This window comes from Camelina sativa, chromosome 10 (genome assembly GCF_030686135.1).
Source record: "Camelina sativa cultivar CO46 ecotype springtype chromosome 10, ASM3068613v1".
Classification (NCBI taxonomy): Eukaryota; Viridiplantae; Streptophyta; class Magnoliopsida; order Brassicales; family Brassicaceae; genus Camelina; species Camelina sativa.
The window spans coordinates 13,367,406-13,384,870 of NC_141889.1; the positions used below are offsets into that span (position 1 = coordinate 13,367,406).

Sequence of the window (17,465 nt, forward strand, 5' to 3'; positions counted from 1 at the left end):
AAAGATCGTAACTTTGATGCCATTAGATTAAAAAGTCAAGATTTTTCTGATTTTTCAGAAACATCATATGATCAACAAATCACATTAGATTACTAACTAATGTACAAGCACTATCAAATCTCTACCGTTGTCTTCTTCTTCTTCAATCTTAGGCACCGTGACAATCAATTCACCATCGCCGTCGCAGTCCACCGTGACGAGATCAGGTCTAGTTGATTCCGGTAGCCTGAAACGCCACACGTCAAGCTCAAGCTCATCCAGAGACAAACCAAGAGACGATGAACCATTCGTTCTCACTAGTATCTTGGTCACACCAGGATGAATCTCCACCATGTAAGCCCTCACACCTCCTCCACCTCCGTTAGTTTCCGCGACGAACCTGAAACAGTCAGGATTCTCTTGAACGGCCACGTCAGCGTCTGACTTCAAGGGCAGCTCTAAGACACGGCTGAAGATATGTGGTAGACGTCGTAGCTTCTTTCCGGGTTCAAGAGGAGCGTTATGATGGATGAGAATGTTGTTTCTAGGTAAAGGAAGGATTCTCATATTTTGGGGTTTGTGAAGAGTGTGATAAGAAGCGATTGGGTCAAAACTAATAGGAGGAGAAAAAAAGATGATGAAGGAATCTTTATAAAAGAAAAAAAGTGATCACCTTTTTTTTTGTTTTGTGGGAATCAAAAGTTTTTGCCAGAAAAGCTACGGCTCTGTTTATAAGTCTTTGTTTGCTCTTTCTCTATCACTCTTGAGATCTTTTGATCATTTATTATTATGATCAAAGATTTTGGGATTAGGCAAATTAAGTGATGAAAATGGATGAGAGGTTGTTATATATGAAGAAGCCAAGAGATGGAAAAAAAGACAAAAGGAATGGCTAATTCTTCTTGCAGATTACGTGTGGGGTTTATGTTTATTGTTTTTTTTGGTCATCACTTTTTGTGTGATTTGGTCTTATCTTTTGTTACTGTTTTTACAAGTTTATGAGATATGACAACTTTCTTTTTTTAATGACTTATGACAATCATTTTTGAGAAAAATAAAAAAAGGGGAAAGTGCAAGGTTTGTGAGAGAATTTAGTATTAATAGATATATGCAAAATTTGTTTCTTACATTTGGCTATTTTCGGTCTAGATATTGATTCCAAACTATGCACAAAATGTGTGAATAGTGAAATAATCAATGTAAGTCTAGTGATCCAAGAAAAACCATTGGCTAAACTTCTAATTAAAATCAGAAAATAACTTTGAAATGTAGAAAGGTAAGAAAGAAAAATAAATAAATCAAGAAATGAAGAAAACATGTATGGTCAAATCAAACTCGTAATGTTCCAAAAAAAAAAGGAAAGAAAAAATATTTTGTGCAAAAAAAAAAAAAACAGGATTGTACGAACAAAAAAAATAATAATAAAAAAAAGATGATAATGATGGCGACGGCGAATCTAGGGTTCTGAATGAATTGGTATGGTTGCTACTATGGTTGGTTTGGATTCTTTGAGGGTTACTGGTACTCGGAATTCTCCCTAAGATTGGGTATTTACTGGAATGAGCGAAAGTCTTGTGGGAATTCTCGCAAAAATTTTTTTTCATTACTTTGAGATATGGTTCTGATCTAGTTTATTATGTTTTAGCGAGAGAGAGGACCCAAGTATGGGATTTTCGATCTGATTGGATACTTGCTTACAAGGTTTGGGCTCTGTTTCCTTACGCGGGTTGATTGGGTTGCTCGATCTGATCTAATTGGCGATTGGGGTAACAGGATTTGGAAAGAAGATGGGATCTGTCCTATGAGCAAATCAAGATAGAGTGAATCTCGATTGCGACAGTCTAGGATTGGGATTTTCCTCTCTGGAGATGTGGTTTTATTGTCAAGCTCTTTTACTCGAGTTAAACCAGAACCTTCTGATTCTTGTATGGAAGCGGACAAAATCTGGGTTTCCTATTCTGGGATTTTGGTCTTATTGTCGGATCTGGTTTTCTGTATCAGATCACGATGGATCGCCCTTTGGATGTGTTTGGTAAGGATTCAATTTCCTTTTTCTGGTGCGATGGGGATACGGTTCCATATTCTGATGGTGTATGCAAATCAAGAGGACATCAATCGCTATCTTTTTACCAAATCAATGCATTTGTTTGGTCGACTATTTTGGAAGGCTGGAGAGTTTAAAAGGGATCGAGCTGTAGAGATATTCTCTCATCACAGTTCTCATCTAAGTTTCTTGCTCTTACAGCTTTCAAAAAAAAAATCTTGTTTCCTTCATTACTTCTGGTGGGTTGGTTTGAGCTTTGCGTTTTTGATCATGTCTCAAGCTGATCTGTTGGGAAAGAGTGTGTCTGGCAAGGGTGAGGATAGTCTGGTTCCTAGGCGGAGGATCAAGATACCTAGGCGGGTAAAGTGGTGGGAGTTGATCTAGGCCTTGGGAAGTTTCAGTTCGACTTCGACAATGAGGAGGATATCACGGAAGTTCTTCAAATGGAACCTTTCCATTTTGATTGCTGGATGGTGTCGATGGTGCGATGGACGCCAACAGTCGATTCTGCTTATCCTTCTGGCCTGACTTTCTGGGTTCGTGTGTTGGGAGTTCCCTTCCAATTTTGGGCTGAACCAACTTTTCGAAGCATTGGTGCAGAGTTGGGAAGTGTCATAGCGGTTGACATTGATGGAGGAAGGGTACATGTGACGGTGAATGGGTTTCTCCCTCTTTGCTTTGAAACGGTGATAGAGTTTTACAATGGCCAGGAAACTATTGTTACTCTGCGTTTTGAGAGACTTCACAGTTTCTGTAAGAAGTGTCACAGTCTCTGCCACGATGTTGATCACTGTCCATTATAGCATTCTTCAAGGATTACCTCTGGTCAGCTTTTCGGTCATCCTATCCCCATGGAGGAGGATGTATCTAGATCCTTTCAAAGCTATAGAGGAGCTGTCACAAGTGACATATCAAAAGGCAAAGGAAAGGACATGGACAACAAAGGGGTTGATAGAACCAAAGGGAAGGGGAAGGAAGTGAACAACAAAGGAACGTCAAATAATAAGGAGAACCAGAGGTTGTTTAAGGGGAAACAAGCTTTGGGTATCAATTTCGGGTCTGATGGTGAGTCAGGTGAACCCTCTGCTAAACCCCGGTGGTACAACAACTATGCACAGTTTAATGAGCATCGTTATATGATCCAAACTGCTGCCACTATTGTTGCCTCTTCAACGGAGGTTCAGGGTGATGACCTGGAACAAGGTCAAATCATGGGAGCCGAGGATCAAGGAGCCAGGCCTACTTCTACTGGTGGAGTCCCTCCGCTCAAGAGAGTCCGCCGACCTCTTTTCCAAGAATCTGGAACGGTACTGAATGCTGAACATGGAGATGTTGAAGGTCCTGGTACGGAGGTTAACTTGACAGCCTCAAGTTCTGCTGATTTGGGTCCTAAACTGGTGGAGCATTCCGAAGGAAAGATTTAGAGTGATCTCACGGTTCAGTCTGAGGCTGGACAGGGACTTACTCCGATGGCTCAGGAGGTTCAAACCATCATCGGGACAGCTTCTGGGGCAATTGAGGACCCGCTAATGGATCAGGTTGGGGATACAACTTTTATTTCAGAGGTAGCCGATCCCAATCTCACGCTTGACAGAGATTTGGAAGTTTCTTTGGCTGATCCTTCTTTAGATGCTGGTTCGACCTCTACGGCTGTAGGAGCGGATGAAGCTGATATGGGTGAAGCTGATACGGGGGGAGATCCTATGGATATTTCGGTCACCGCTGATGCTATGGCAGTTTCGGAACCACAGCTGGATAAGGTTCGTAAGGCTAAGCCGCCTTTGGCTTTTAGAGGAGCAGCCTCCAAGAAGCTGAATGTGTATTTGCGCACAACTCCAAGAAAACGCCCTGCACCTAAGACTACTGATGTAGCTGGGGAGGGTACTGTCCCGAGGAACCAGGAGCAGGAGAAGGGACCAGCTGGTGGTTCAAAGCCGCCTAAACCAATATCAGAAAAATGAAGATTTTGAGCTGGAATTGTCAAGGGTTAGGGAATAAAGTAACTATTGGTTATCTTAGGGATTTATGGGGGAAACATCGGCCTGATTTTCTATTTCTTTCTAAAACTAGACAATCTTTTTCTGTTTTAGAACCTTTTGTTGTTCATTTTGGTTATTCACATTTAAAAACGGTTGAACATGTTGGTTATAGTGGTGGTCTTGCACTTTTTTATAATAATAATAATAATAATAATGTTTCCATTTTATTTGAGTCCAATCGAATTATTGATGTGGAAGATACTTACAAAGGCAAAACAATTTATCTCTCCTTTATTTATGGTGATCCGGTTCAAAAGAACCGGGAAATAGTTTGGGAACGATTAACAAGAATCAGTTTGAATAGAGATGCTCCATGGTTTTAATTGGAGACTTTAATGAATTAAAAGGCAATAATGAGAAACGAGGTGGTACTCTGTGCCATGCCTCTTCTTTTGTACCTTTTAATATAATGATTCGACACTGTGGCTTACTTGAGTTTCCTGCTCTTGGAGATAGTCTCTCCTGGAGAGGGTGGCAGAATAAGAAGCCGATAGGGTGTCGCTTAGATCGGGCCTTGGCGAATGAGGAGTGGCATGATTTGTTTAAAGATTCCTTTACGAACTATTTACCGATGATTTCATCGGATCATAAACCCTTGTTAGCAGTTATTGAGGATAAAAGTCGACGAAGTCGGGGTGGTTTTCGATTTGATAGGCGGTGGTTGGATAAGGAGGGTTTCTTTGATGCGATTGCTGAGGGATGGGAGGACTCGACGGGGGCCAGAACCTCTTCCTCTCTGGTAGACAAAATCACCAAATGTTGTCGTGCTATCTCTCGGTGGAGGAAAGAGCAATTACCTTTTGGGCGGGAGACAACTGAGGATATCAAGGCCAAATTAGCGCTAGCCCAGGAAGATGATGTAACCTCGGTTGATGAACTGGCGGAGCTTACTTGGCGCCTAAGGGAGGCCTATAGGGATGAGCAGGTGTATTGGTACTAGAAAAGCAGAAGTCGGTGGATGCGCTTTGGTGACCAGAACACCGGTTATTTTCATGCTCAAACAAAGCAAAGACGTGTTCGAAACCGGATTGTTGGTCTCCATGGTCAGCATGGTATTTGGATGACGGAAGAGAGGGATATCCAACATATTTCGGTCTCCTATTTTCAGGATCTTTTTACATCCTTGGAACCTACAGATTTTGCGGAAATGTTAGATGAGGTTCAACCCTCTATTTCGATGGAAACAAATGAATTCTTAACTCGAGAGGTTACAGAACTTGAGGTTAAACAGGCACTTTTCATGATGCATCCGGACAAGGCTCCAGGTCCAGATGGGATGATTGTTCTTTTCTACCAAAAGGCATGGGCTACGGTTAAAGCAGATCTCGTGTTTTCGGTCAATTCTTTCCTGAGAAATGGGGATTTTGATAGGAGGCTTAATGTGACAAATATATGTCTTATCCCAAAGGTGGACAAGCCAACACGGATGACGGAGTTACGGTCTATTAGTCTATGCAACGTTGGTTATAAAATTATATCAAAGGTTCTGTGCCAGCGACTCCGCACTGTTTTACCATCTCTCGTCTCAGAGACATAATCGGCATTTGTAGAGGGTCTCCTAATTTCAGATAATATATTGATTGCTCAAGAAATGTTTCACGACCTACGAACAAACCCCTCTTGTAAGGGAAAGTTCATGGCTATTAAAACGGATATGAGTAAGGCCTACGACCGGGTCGAATGGTCTTTCGTCGAACATTTACTCAGGCAGTTTGGTTTTTGTGAGATGTGGATAACATGGATTATGTGTTGTGTCAAGTCGGTTCAATACAAGGTTTTACTTAATGGGCAAGCCTATGGGTCTATTACTCCCTCTAGGGGTCTGCGCCAAGGAGACCCTTTGTCCCCTTATCTCTTTATTCTTTGTACGGAGGTACTTATTGCACACTTTCAGAAAGGAGAACAATTGAAACTCCTTGCGGGTATCAAGGTTTCGACCGCTAGTCCTGCTATCTCACACCTCTTATTTGCGGATGATAGTCTCTCTTTCTGTCGGGCCACAAAGGAGCAATGTGAAGTGGTTTTAGGGATCCTCAAAAGGTATGAACGGGTTTCGGGCCAACAGATCAATTTCCAGAAGTCTTCGGTCCAGTTTGGCCACACAGTGGATTTTGGGATTAGGGAAGAATTAAAAGGGGTTATGGGGATCACAAATTTGGATGGCATGGGTTCTTATTTAGGTATCCCAGAAAGCCTGGGTGGGGCAAACACAAATTTTTTCTCATTTGTCCAAGACAAATTGCAAGCCCGAGCAAGTGGGTGGCCGGCTAGGCTTTTGTCAAAAGGGGCAAAGGAGATAATGATTAAGTCTATTGCTACGGCTGTCCCTACTTTCGTGATGTCCTGCTTCCGTTTACCTAAGACGGTTACGCGGAAGTTAACTAGTGCGATTTCTAATTGTTGGTGGAGGTTAATCGGGACAATCACGAGGGCTCCATTGGGTGTCATGGGATAAACTATGTAGTGGCAAGGAAGTCGGGGGTTTAGGCTTCCGATGTTTGGATGATTATAATACTGCTCTGCTAGCAAAGCAGCTCTAGCGTTTCATTACGGTACCAGAATCGCTTTTTGCACGAGTTTTTAAAGGACGATATTGTCGGCATTCTGATCCCTTGGATCCAATTAAATCTTACTCGCCGTCCTACGGGTGGAGGAGTATAGTTTCTGCTCGCTTTCTGGTGAACAAAGGACTTATTACACGAGTAGGATCTGGGGTTTCCATCTTTGTATGGACTGACTCTTGGATCCCTGCTCAATCCCCGAGACCAGCATTGAGCACAGGATCGCCTTCTGATCCTCTGCTTCGAGTTGCAAATTTCTTTGAGTGGAGTTCTAATTCCTGGGATATGGCTCAGCTTACGGCTACGTTTGTACCGGAAGATGTTGCTATAATTTCTGCCTTACCTTTGCGGCAACCGGATAAGCCGGATTTGCCGGGATGGCATTTTACCAATTGCGGTAACTATTCAGTTAAATCAGGATATCACTGTCCCTGTCCTCAACGGATGGCCTCCTCTGGGTCGAACGTTTTTGGGCTGGATATTACTCCTGTTCAGGCCTTCGTGTGGAAAATTAGGTGCCCACCGAAACTTCGTCATCTCATGTGGCAAGTTCTTTTGGGTTGTGTGGCGATTATAGCTAAACTACGAAAACGTGGGATGAGTTGTGATACCACGTGTGGTCTTTGTGGTTTTCCGGAGGAGACAGTTAATCATACCCTCTTTGAATGTCCACCTGTTAGACAGGTTTGGGCTATGTCGCAGTTCCCGACAGCCTTGGGTGTTTTTCCATCGCCTTCAATTTTCACAAACATGGATTTTCTATTTTGGAGATTCACAAATATTCCGACACATGAATTTTTTCCATGGATCCTATGGTATATATGGAAAGCGCGTAATGATAAACTCTTCAGTAATTTGGATTCCAACCCCCTAGCGATCCTGCGGCTAGCGGAGGATGAGGCAAAAGCATGGGCTTTGGCTCAAACAGAGGACATAGTGGTCCCATCGACTATCCCTATTGCGGTTGTTCCCCAGGGAAGCAGGGGTTTCAGGGTTCCTAGTTCTTTGGCGAGTTACATTTGTTTTGTAGATGGTTCCTGGAAAGCAACAGACCGTTATGCAGGAAGAGGGTGGTTCTACACGTCCCCCTATGGTGACGTCCCCACTATGGGAGCTCCCAATCTTTGTCGTAGTCTGACCCCTCTTCATACTGAGATTGAGGCCCTTGTCTGGGCCATGTGATGTATGATTGGAGCGGATAACCAATCTGTTGTTTTTCTCACTGACTACTCCGACGTAGTGAGGATGGTGTCTTCGCCCTCCGAGTGGCCAGCTTTTACACCGTATTTGGAGGACATCCAGGCGGATAAGTAGGAGTTTGCCTTCTTCTCATTAGTCTACGTCCCGCGCTCACAGAATGGTAAAACGGATAATCTTGCGCGTCGCGTTCGCACAGTTCCGCATTTAATTACCTATGTTAACAATGTTCCTTCGTATTAGCTTGTTTGAGCCAATCTTGTATCCTTTGTTGTCAAAAAAAAAAAAAAAAATCAAACTCGTAATTTTATGCCATATATGTAGGTGTGTATGAAAGAATAATTTTCGAACAAAATAATAAAATTATACTATAAAAAACAACTTCAAAATGTAGCTAAAAAATAGAAATATACTCTAATATATAATTAAGATAATCTAAGAAATAAGTAGAATCTCTATAAATTAATACTCGATAAATTAATAAATTTATTCGGTTCCAGGTGAGAACTACTGTAATTTTGGACATAATTCGATAATATAATAAGATAATAATTTTTTGAAAATCGTTTGTAAATATATTGTCTTATTAATAATATAAATTAATAATTATATAAAATTATCTAAATATACAATAATAATTAGTTAACAAAAGTCTAATAAATTTATCCTTTATGCAAAAAAAAAAAAACAGTTTAATAGAAAACAAACAAAATGAAAAATCACACATCCGAAAAAATTGAAATAATGAAATCATGCACCGTCCGATACACTCAACCGCCGTCTCCGCCGCAGATACCATTCTCGAGAAACTCAAAACACTCAACAACGTCAAGCAACTCCACGCCCATATCCTCCGTACAGTAAACGACCACAACCTCAACTCCACTCTCTTCAACCTCTGTATCTCTTCTTCCTCTATCAGTCTCAGCTACGCTCTCTCACTCTTCTCCTCTTCTATTACCCCTCCTCCGGAATCACTAGAGTTCAATCCCTTTCTCCGGGATCTCTCTCGTTCCAATGAACCCAGAGCGACGATTCTGTTCTACCAGAGGATTAGACATGGTGGTGGTCGTCTTGATCAGTTTAGTTTCCCTCCGATTCTCAAAGCGGCTTCTAAAGTCTCGGCCTTTTTCGAAGGTATGGAGATTCACGGCGTTGCGTTCAAGATTGCGACTTTGTCTGACCCGTTTGTAGAGACTTGTCTTATGGATATGTATGCGACTTGCGGTAGAATTAACTGCGCGCGTAAAGTGTTCGACGAAATGTCTCATAGAGATGTTGTTACTTGGAATACTATGATTGAGAGGTTAGGTTCATAAACAGAGTGCAATGTAGTTTCTTATCTTCTCTAAAGTTTTAAACTTCAAGCTTGTTTGTAGGTATTGCCGATGCGGTCGTTTAGATGAAGCCTTTAAGCTTTTTGAGGAGATGAAGTGTTCTAATGTGTTGCCAGATGAGATGATTCTATGTAACATTGTCTCGGCTTGTTGTCGTACTGGGAATATGAGCTATAACAGAGCGATTTACGATTTTTTGGTAGAGAATGATGTTAGGATGGATACTCATTTGTTGACTGCTCTTGTTACTATGTATGCTGGAGCAGGCTGTATGGATATGGCAAGGGAGTTTTTTGAGAAGTTGTCAGTGAGAACTTTGTTTGTTTCGACTGCCATGGTTTCTGGGTATTCAAAAGCTGGGAGACTTGACGATGCCCGGGTTATATTTGACCAAACGGAAGAGAAAGACTTGGTGTGTTGGACCACAATGATTTCAGCTTATGCTGAAAGTGATCATCCTCAAGAAGCTTTAAGAGTTTTTGAGGAAATGCGTCACTGTGGGATAGAACCTGATGTGATTACCATGTTCAGTGTTATATCAGCTTGTGCGAGCCTTGGTACTCTGGATAACGCGAAATGGGTTCATTGTTACACGCATCTTAACGGGTTCAAGTCAGAGTTGTCGATAAATAATGCTCTCATTAACATGTATTCAAAATGTGGAAGTTTGGATGGAGCAAGAGACGTGTTTGGGAAGATGCCAACGAGGAATGTAGTGTCGTGGAGTTCTATAATCAATGCCTATTCTATGCATGGAAAAGCCAATGATGCGCTTATCTCATTCGCCCGGATGAGGCAGGAAAATGTCGTGCCCAATGATGTTACTTTTGTAGGAGTTCTCTACGGTTGTAGCCACTCGGGACTAGTTGAAGAAGGTAAAAAGATCTTTGCATCAATGACTGATGAATACAATATTACTCCAAAACTTGAGCATTATGGATGTATGGTGGATCTCTTTGGTCGAGCTAATCGCTTACAGGAAGCTGTTGAGGTTATAGAATCAATGCCAATGGCGCCTAATGTAGTCATATGGGGATCATTGATGTCAGCTTGTAGAGTCCATGGGGAGCTTGAGTTAGGTGAATTTGCAGCCAAACACATCCTCGAGTTGGAGCCTGATCATGACGGGGCTCTTGTATTAATGTCCAATATATACGCTAGAGAACAGAGATGGGGCGATGTAAGGAAAATAAGACGTGTTATGGAGGAAAAGAATGTGTTCAAGGAGAAAGGTCTTAGTCGGATTGATCTAAACGGGATATCACACGAGTTTCTCATTGGTGATAAGAGGCATAAGCAATCAGATGAGATTTATGCAACGCTAGACGATGTTGTAAGTAAACTCAAGTTGGCCGGTTATGTTCCACACTCTGGTAGCGTTTTGGTGAATGACGAAGAGGAAGAAAAGAGGGATTTGGTTCTATGGCAATAGCTAAAAGCTCACACTCTGCTGTGGGTCTAGATGAATAAGGAAGAAGAAAAAGAGAATCTCTTGTGGTGTAATTAGGATAGTAAAGAATCTGAGGGTCTGTGAGGATTGTCACACGTTCTTCAAGCTCGGCTCCAAAGTGTATGAACGAGAGATCATAGTGAGAGATCGAACTAGGTTTCCACCATTATAAAGACGGTCTATGTTCTTGCAGAGATTACTGGTGAGTAGTTTCTATTTTATAGTTATGTACATACTAAATAATCTAAGATTCTTATGTTCCATTCAAAATTATTTTAGATTAGCACAAAAGTTATGTTTACTAGTGGTGTTTCATATCATGAAACTTTAACCTTTGTAAAAGTTAGAGCGCCAAAGTTTCTTCTACTGTGATCATTCTTAAGTAAACAATTTAGGGTTCCAAACAATTATCTCCAAAGATTACTTATTCAATCTTTTATCATATTTTACATTAGCCAACTCTAAAAGAAGATAATGAGAAAAAGATGAGTACACATGTACAATTACGTGGTATTAGATCTACCGGACTTCTTGGACGTCTTCGGCGACAACTCACCGGACCTCCTCCGAAGCATCTGTCTCATGCCGTCGGCCACAAGTTCTGCCGGGTTGGCGTTAAACTTGCCACAAAACGACACGTGAGCATTCACAGCTTCCTCCACCGTCGTCGTCTTCGGACTACGGCTGAATTCGTCACTCACCGCCTCGGAGCAAAGCCCACAAAGCCATTTCCCGGCGAAGCTAGCTTTGACTTTACTAATGTAGTGTTGTGTACAATCTTCCGTTAAGCCGCAACATTCACACGTCACCGATTCAATCTCCATTATTGAACCAATCTATAGCTCCAAATCTGAAAGAAAAATATATTCACAGTTTTCAGAATTTATGATTCTCTCTATGGAATGCTTTCGTGGATATATATGAGAATGTTGAACACAAAAGCTAAATGTTATAAGTTATATACACGTAATAATACACATGTTGCATGGTGGGGTTTTTATGTTGGCTCTAGACTTGGAACAATAAATAATATATATTCTAGAGAAATTGAGAAGTAGAGCAAATGCATTATTTACACCTTGCAAATACATTATTAGTATTAGTAATCGAGAAAAAGAAGTACATTGTCATAAAATCAAAACATAAAATTATTTCTAATGACCCTAGCTAGCTAGAGCTTTTTCAACTAACGCATGCACCACATAATTCCTCGATCTCAAGGTGGGGGCAGATAGAAGGATAAACTCAATCCGAACTTTGAAAGCAATATACGATTTCAATAGCAAAGAAATCGTAGGTCGTGACTTTTGATATGATATGTTTTTAGATGTGTTTAGTCCACGTTTATGAAAGTATTTATTGCAGGATACCAATGTGTGTGTTGATAAATAAAGAGATTTGATATAAACAAAACTAAGGGAGGGCAAGAAGTCGCAATAATTGGCTCCATGTTCTAAGGGACATAGGATTGTGATTTGTGGAAATGGAGACAAAGGTGGTCTTGTTCAAGGGGTCCCCTTCTACCATTATTTGATGATCTTCATTTCATGCACATATCTATTAATTAATAACTGGTACTATATAACTTATAAATATAACCTACAAATTCATTATGATACAAAAAATGCATTCAATAGAAATTTATGGCTGTTCTGCAAAACCAGCTTATATATATATGGATGGCCGAAAGATGCAATCATATCGCGCACATAGATAGGTTCTAATAAGTTGGACTGGTTTTGTAGAGTTTGCTGAATCTTCTTTTTTTTCTTGTCAATCACACATTTTAAAATAAGAGAATCACTAGTTAGAGTAATAAAAAGTAGGTATTAGTTAATTTCGATTATCATTTTTGCTTTGACTTCTCTAGACATTTGTTTGAGTCTTGCTAGAAAGTGTCTTCCAGGTTTCAGCCATATATAAATTGCATGTCTACAATTTCCACATCATACATTCGTTCTTTCTATTGGTAGCATTATTGGATTATCACTATACACTAATGTATAATAAAAGAAAATATACCAAGACGAATAGACGATTTACAAAATTTTTTAGAAAGACGACAATTCCCTTCATAAAATTACCGGCAACATTTGTTTTTGTTTTTGATAGAGACAACACTCTGCGAAAAAGATTAGAGTGAGACATTAACATTTACGGTAGCGGACAAAGCTTTATATTTAGAAGTGGTGACTAAAATAGCAACAATACATGTGTTACTGACTGAGATAACAATTTGTACTCATACAATGCATGTGTTTGTGTAATAGCAATCGTACTCCCTCTAGATTTTAAGTGATGTTTCAGACTAATATACATATATAAAAAAAAAATTATTACAGCCTATCGCGCGCTCATAACTTTGTATCTTAATATCAAAACACCAACCAAAGAACTAGTCAATTATATTTTGAAGAAAATTAAGGAAGATAAGTAATACGTTTTGTATTAAAACATATATGTGGGGGTTATTGGTTTGAAATTTGAATAGAGTTTTAAAGAATTTAAATGTTACGTAGAATCTCTTGTTATTAGATTAAAATTTTGTTAAACTCTGTTAAAGTTTAATATTATTAGTTTGTGATTTGTAAAAAGTCATTTAAAATCTTATAAATTTGGATTGTTGGATTCAGACTTTTATAAAGTTTTGTGTTATTTAATTAAAACAAAAGAATCTAGAATTGTTAATGAATTCAATTATTATAATATTGGTTCATAGTTTTAGACACTTTATTTATAAAATAAAGTTATGGAAAGTATCACAAAATATATGAATTTTTTGGATTACTTTATAAGATTTTAGAAAAATAATCAACAAAACTCTCTAGCAATTTTTAACAATCTTTCACTTATTCACTTTTAATGATTTTGTTGAACTCTTCAAAAATCTTTATAAAGTAGAATCCAATAAAACCAAGTAAAACATTCATTTTGACCAAGTTTAATATCAAATGGAGGGAATATGCGTTATATTTGTTTTCTTATATACAACAGGCCAAAATCAAATAAATCATATAAACCAAGAAACCAAGTAAATAAATGTATAACACGACATATCTATTGAACGAGTTGGTTATATTATATCAAAAACAACGCATCTATAAACTCATCAATACAATAAAACTTTGATGTTTCACAGAATATACCTCAGCTTTTGTATTGAAGGAGAGACTGACACATCATTTAAAATGAATATCCAATCAAATTAAAAGAATTAATACAGCTAAGCACAATATTTTGGTGACTCACAATATTAGCAATAGGTCGTATCTGGATGTTTCCCTCAAATCTTGATGTCTCCGTCATGCGAAATGTGATCCCGTCACGCGAAATGCGATCCCGTCACGGTGGTTCTTCTTCTTCTTGTCTCCCTCAAATCTCGATGTCTCCGTAGTCCGAAATATGATCCCGTTATGGTGGTTCTTTGTTCCCAAAAATGAGCTCACAAAGGGGTATTAAACTAATTCTCCTTTTGATTACAAAGTTGATTGCTTTTGTGGGTTTATGTTTTGAACTTGATGTGTGATAGCTACGGAGATAAGCTTAGAGATGGGTCACATATTGTTTAGTTTTGATTTGATTCTTTAGCTTTAAACCACATATCTTATCATAAAACAATAAGAAGCTGCGGAGGTTGTGAGTACATTGCAACAAGCTTGATAGCACTCACTGGACCGAGTTAGTTTGTCTGGTCGAAAACTAAAACTCAAGCATTTGAAAAGTTTCAAGGTGTCCTTGTCCTTAATCTCTGACAATCAGTTTGAGGTCTGTTCTAAACCCAGAAAATTGTAATATCCAAGCAAATTTGTTAGTGTTATGATATGTTATGTGTCAAAGATGTAAAATTGTGCTCTGGATAAGAAAACAATAAGGAGGTGGTTTTGATACTTTTATAATGATTTGCTTATCTGAAGCAATATGAACTATCTGGATATTAAAACACTCTCGTGGAATGATTATGGTATTTAATTGTGGATACTTAAGGTCTCTTTGTTAGCACCTATAGCGAAAGACAAGTCTGTTTTGTTCTTTTTTTTTTTTTTTTTTTATATTTTGTTTAGGTGATTAACTTGGTTTAAGTGCTTCAGGTATTACTTGGAGATGTGGGGGCTGCAAAATCAAGTCTTGTGCTACATTTTGTTAAATATCAGTTTGTTGAATTCCAGGTTGGCCGATCTCTCTCCCTCCCTCTCTCTGTGTCTATGTCTTGTGACATTTGGTTTTGATGCAATATGATCCCTCCCTTTCTCTCCGTTGATTGTTTCTTAAATCTATTTTCTGAACTCCCATCAATATACTCAAAGGTTTGTGCCCCGTATTATCACCTAATAAAAAGTAACTAACTTTGTTGAAGAAGGAAACTATTGCAGGGTTGATAGTTTACCCCGTCTCTGTTGTAAACTTCCAAGGTTTTCTTATGTGGATTGTTTTGATTTTATGATATGAAACTAACAAGAGATGGAAAATATATTCCTTCTTATGCAGGCGTTTCAAGTTCTCCACAGAGAGACCAGAAGGAGGTTGCATAGACAACTAAAGAAGAAAACGTGAGAGAGATAGCTCACAAACCAAAAAAAAAACAATTAAGGAGAATCGATTCATGAGGGAGCAAGATTACTCACCACTAAGCTGTGACAATGTCATGAAAGATATTCATACATTGAAGAGGTGAATCACACAGGAGAATAAGAAGCCTTGGGATCAAATTATTGAATTGGATTTCGGGGATTAAGCAAATGAATCAAGAGAGAGTGTTGAAAGTTGATTCATTGCAAAAGAAAAAGGAAAACTAGAAGTGAAAGATGCTATGATGATTAAGAGCAAAGAGGAAGCATGACCAGATGAATTGGTGGTGTGGTTGCAGAGGAAGAAGAAGACGAAGACGAAGATGCAAAGGAGAATAAATGTGACTTGGTCAATGAAGGTAAAAAGCCATTGGACTATTATTGTAGTTTATGCCCATATATGTAAATGAGTATGTTTATTTAATTTTCTGTTAAATAATCATAATTCTTTATTTAAGGCTACAATTTTTGAATAATTTTATGTAATTATTTATTTAAGTCTACAATTAATATTAACAGAAAAATTAAATAGACTAAAAGACAAGAATAAGTGTAATATGTTGTAAGAGATAAATTATGTGAGATGAGACAAAGGTTGAAGTGCTAAGCTTAAAAGACTAAGATCCATCAAAAACATTTACAAATTACAATGTAGATATCAAACAGTAATCTCTGTTACTATTCTAAAGGGTTTGTGAGTGAGAAACAAATCAAGAATTAAGTGTTTGAATTTTTTTTTTCATAGAAAAAAAAAGAATTTTATTTATGAATTCATAAAGTCAATATACATTTGGTCATATTGAAAGAATTTTATTTATGAATTCATAAAGTCAAAATACATTTGGTCATATTGACTAAGTGTTTGAAATCTTTAAACTTCTTTTTTAGGGTAATAAAATTTAAAATATATCCAAAAATGATTTTATAAAATAAAAAATTCAAGTATCATATGATGATGTAAATCATAATAATAATAATAAAAAATTACCATTGAAATTATTATGAAACTTGATTTTAAACAACATATATTAAATTATTATGAAATCCGAAAAAATAGAAAAAAATATAATAAAAATAAATAAACATCCAAACCGGGGCATAGCGCGGTCCAACTTTCTAACAAAGAAAAAACGTGCAAAGAATGATAACTTATATAAACATAAAAGTATAAAACATATCGCATATATAATTCAAACATGTTGTAGAAAATAATATCATTGCATAAAGAAAAGAGATGCAACACTCTTTGCACTACAAACCAATACCACAAATACACTGCGATTTAATAGAGAGACTAAAAACGAATATGTTCTTTAGGCCGAAAGCTTTTTATGGGTAAAATAAGTCAGTATTTTATAAAGATTGTGATGTACGAAGTTGCCGAAAGGATGGCGAGTAGAGGGAACGAGAAATTGCTAGAACTCCTATCAGATGATGACTTGTCTCCAGCTGGGACTGTTTTTGATCCATGTCCATGTCCTGTTCATAGAGATAATAACTATGTCAAAATAGATACGATACGATTAGGTTCCATATAATTAATTAATTATCTCATTACCTGAAGTTGCATGCGAATTATCCGAAGAACCACCTGAAAATGATAAAACTCCTAATGCGTGAGAGACTAAATTAAGAAATCGAAAAGATGAATCTAATGGGCAGTGATGAGTCTTTATCTTTACCATTGCAGCGACTAGCAGGAGGAGTTTGAACATGACAAGCGTTAGGCAAAGCAAGAGCTTGTGTCTCGTTAACAAACATTCCAAGTTGAGAACCTCCACCTTCGAGAACTAGACACAAACACTCAGAAGAATACCGGACAACATGAGCCAACTGATTACAACATTGTTGAGACGGAGAAGAAGTGTTTTGAGTGATGAAGCCGAGGCACGGTGCCATACTGATTAGGACATCCGTGCAACTCGACGACTGAGCAGAAACTGTCGACATCACTGCCATTAACGCTATAAACAACAGTAAACACATTCCAGGTTTCATGTTAACTTTTACTTGTGTTGCTCCAAAAAATCTCTCAAGAATTAAATTTTAGTTTGTTTGTGTATAATGGTTAGTGTTTTGAGTATTTTGTAGGAGGTACGTAAAGAAGTTGAGGCCGCAAGAAAAAGACGAAAAACAAGGATGTGGCTCAATTTGCATGACCAAACTTTTCCAAACACCTTGTGAAAGAATTTGGTTACGTTATTGTGACTGGTTTAATGAAGTTTTTTTTTATAAATGTTTTGCGTTATCATTACGGGCTTTTTAGCTATCATTTAAAAGCCCACCAGATCAA

General features: G+C 38.3%; 5 protein-coding genes and 1 long non-coding RNA gene across 6 annotated transcripts; 3 read left to right on the forward strand and 3 right to left on the reverse strand.

Moving 5' to 3' along the window:
• Position 1: 1 nt before the first annotated feature.
• On the reverse strand, positions 2 to 691 carry LOC104718929 (uncharacterized). The gene has a single exon (XM_010436756.2). The coding sequence runs from the start codon at positions 544 to 546 to the stop codon at positions 97 to 99; it is 450 nt and encodes a 149-aa protein (XP_010435058.1). The 5' UTR covers positions 547 to 691; the 3' UTR covers positions 2 to 96.
• Positions 692 to 4,471: 3,780 nt separating this feature from the next.
• Positions 4,472 to 5,002, forward strand: LOC147936081 (uncharacterized). Its single transcript, XM_087468583.1, has one exon. It carries the CDS (start codon positions 4,472 to 4,474, stop codon positions 5,000 to 5,002), a length of 531 nt encoding a protein of 176 aa, XP_087324709.1.
• A 3,481-nt stretch (positions 5,003 to 8,483) lies between these two features.
• Positions 8,484 to 11,011, forward strand: LOC104718933 (pentatricopeptide repeat-containing protein At4g14820). Its single transcript, XM_019230594.2, has 2 exons — positions 8,484 to 9,126; positions 9,200 to 11,011. The coding sequence occupies exons 1-2, from the start codon at positions 8,573 to 8,575 to the stop codon at positions 10,587 to 10,589; spliced, it is 1,944 nt and encodes a 647-aa protein (XP_019086139.2). The 5' UTR covers positions 8,484 to 8,572; the 3' UTR covers positions 10,590 to 11,011.
• LOC104718932 (uncharacterized) lies at positions 10,951 to 11,554 on the reverse strand. Its single transcript, XM_010436759.3, has one exon. It carries the CDS (start codon positions 11,429 to 11,431, stop codon positions 11,111 to 11,113), a length of 321 nt encoding a protein of 106 aa, XP_010435061.1. The 5' UTR covers positions 11,432 to 11,554; the 3' UTR covers positions 10,951 to 11,110.
• Positions 11,555 to 13,927: 2,373 nt separating this feature from the next.
• LOC147936082 (uncharacterized) lies at positions 13,928 to 15,648 on the forward strand. The gene is made up of 3 exons (XR_015568976.1): positions 13,928 to 14,059; positions 14,696 to 14,773; positions 15,093 to 15,648. It is a non-coding gene; the product is annotated as an uncharacterized LOC147936082 (long non-coding RNA).
• A 723-nt stretch (positions 15,649 to 16,371) lies between these two features.
• Positions 16,372 to 17,329, reverse strand: LOC104718934 (non-specific lipid transfer protein GPI-anchored 26-like). The gene is made up of 3 exons (XM_010436760.2): positions 16,855 to 17,329; positions 16,731 to 16,763; positions 16,372 to 16,651 (listed from the first exon to the last, which is right to left on the reverse strand). The coding sequence occupies exons 1-3, from the start codon at positions 17,168 to 17,170 to the stop codon at positions 16,518 to 16,520; spliced, it is 483 nt and encodes a 160-aa protein (XP_010435062.1). The 5' UTR covers positions 17,171 to 17,329; the 3' UTR covers positions 16,372 to 16,517.
• Positions 17,330 to 17,465: the final 136 nt, after the last annotated feature.

Coding starts and splice junctions, on each gene's coding strand:
- LOC104718929 (XM_010436756.2), bottom strand. CDS start 546: ATGAGAATCCTTCCTTTACCTAGAAACAACATTCTCATCCATCATAAC.
- LOC104718933 (XM_019230594.2), top strand. CDS start 8,573: ATGCACCGTCCGATACACTCAACCGCCGTCTCCGCCGCAGATACCATT. Junction 9,127..9,199: donor TGGAATACTATGATTGAGAG/GTTAGGTTCATA, acceptor GCTTGTTTGTAG/GTATTGCCGATGCGGTCGTT.
- LOC104718934 (XM_010436760.2), bottom strand. CDS start 17,170: ATGAAACCTGGAATGTGTTTACTGTTGTTTATAGCGTTAATGGCAGTG. Junction 16,764..16,854: donor TCCTGCTAGTCGCTGCAATG/GTAAAGATAAAG, acceptor TATCATTTTCAG/GTGGTTCTTCGGATAATTCG. Junction 16,652..16,730: donor TAATTCGCATGCAACTTCAG/GTAATGAGATAA, acceptor CTCTATGAACAG/GACATGGACATGGATCAAAA.
- LOC147936081 (XM_087468583.1), top strand. CDS start 4,472: ATGATTCGACACTGTGGCTTACTTGAGTTTCCTGCTCTTGGAGATAGT.
- LOC104718932 (XM_010436759.3), bottom strand. CDS start 11,431: ATGGAGATTGAATCGGTGACGTGTGAATGTTGCGGCTTAACGGAAGAT.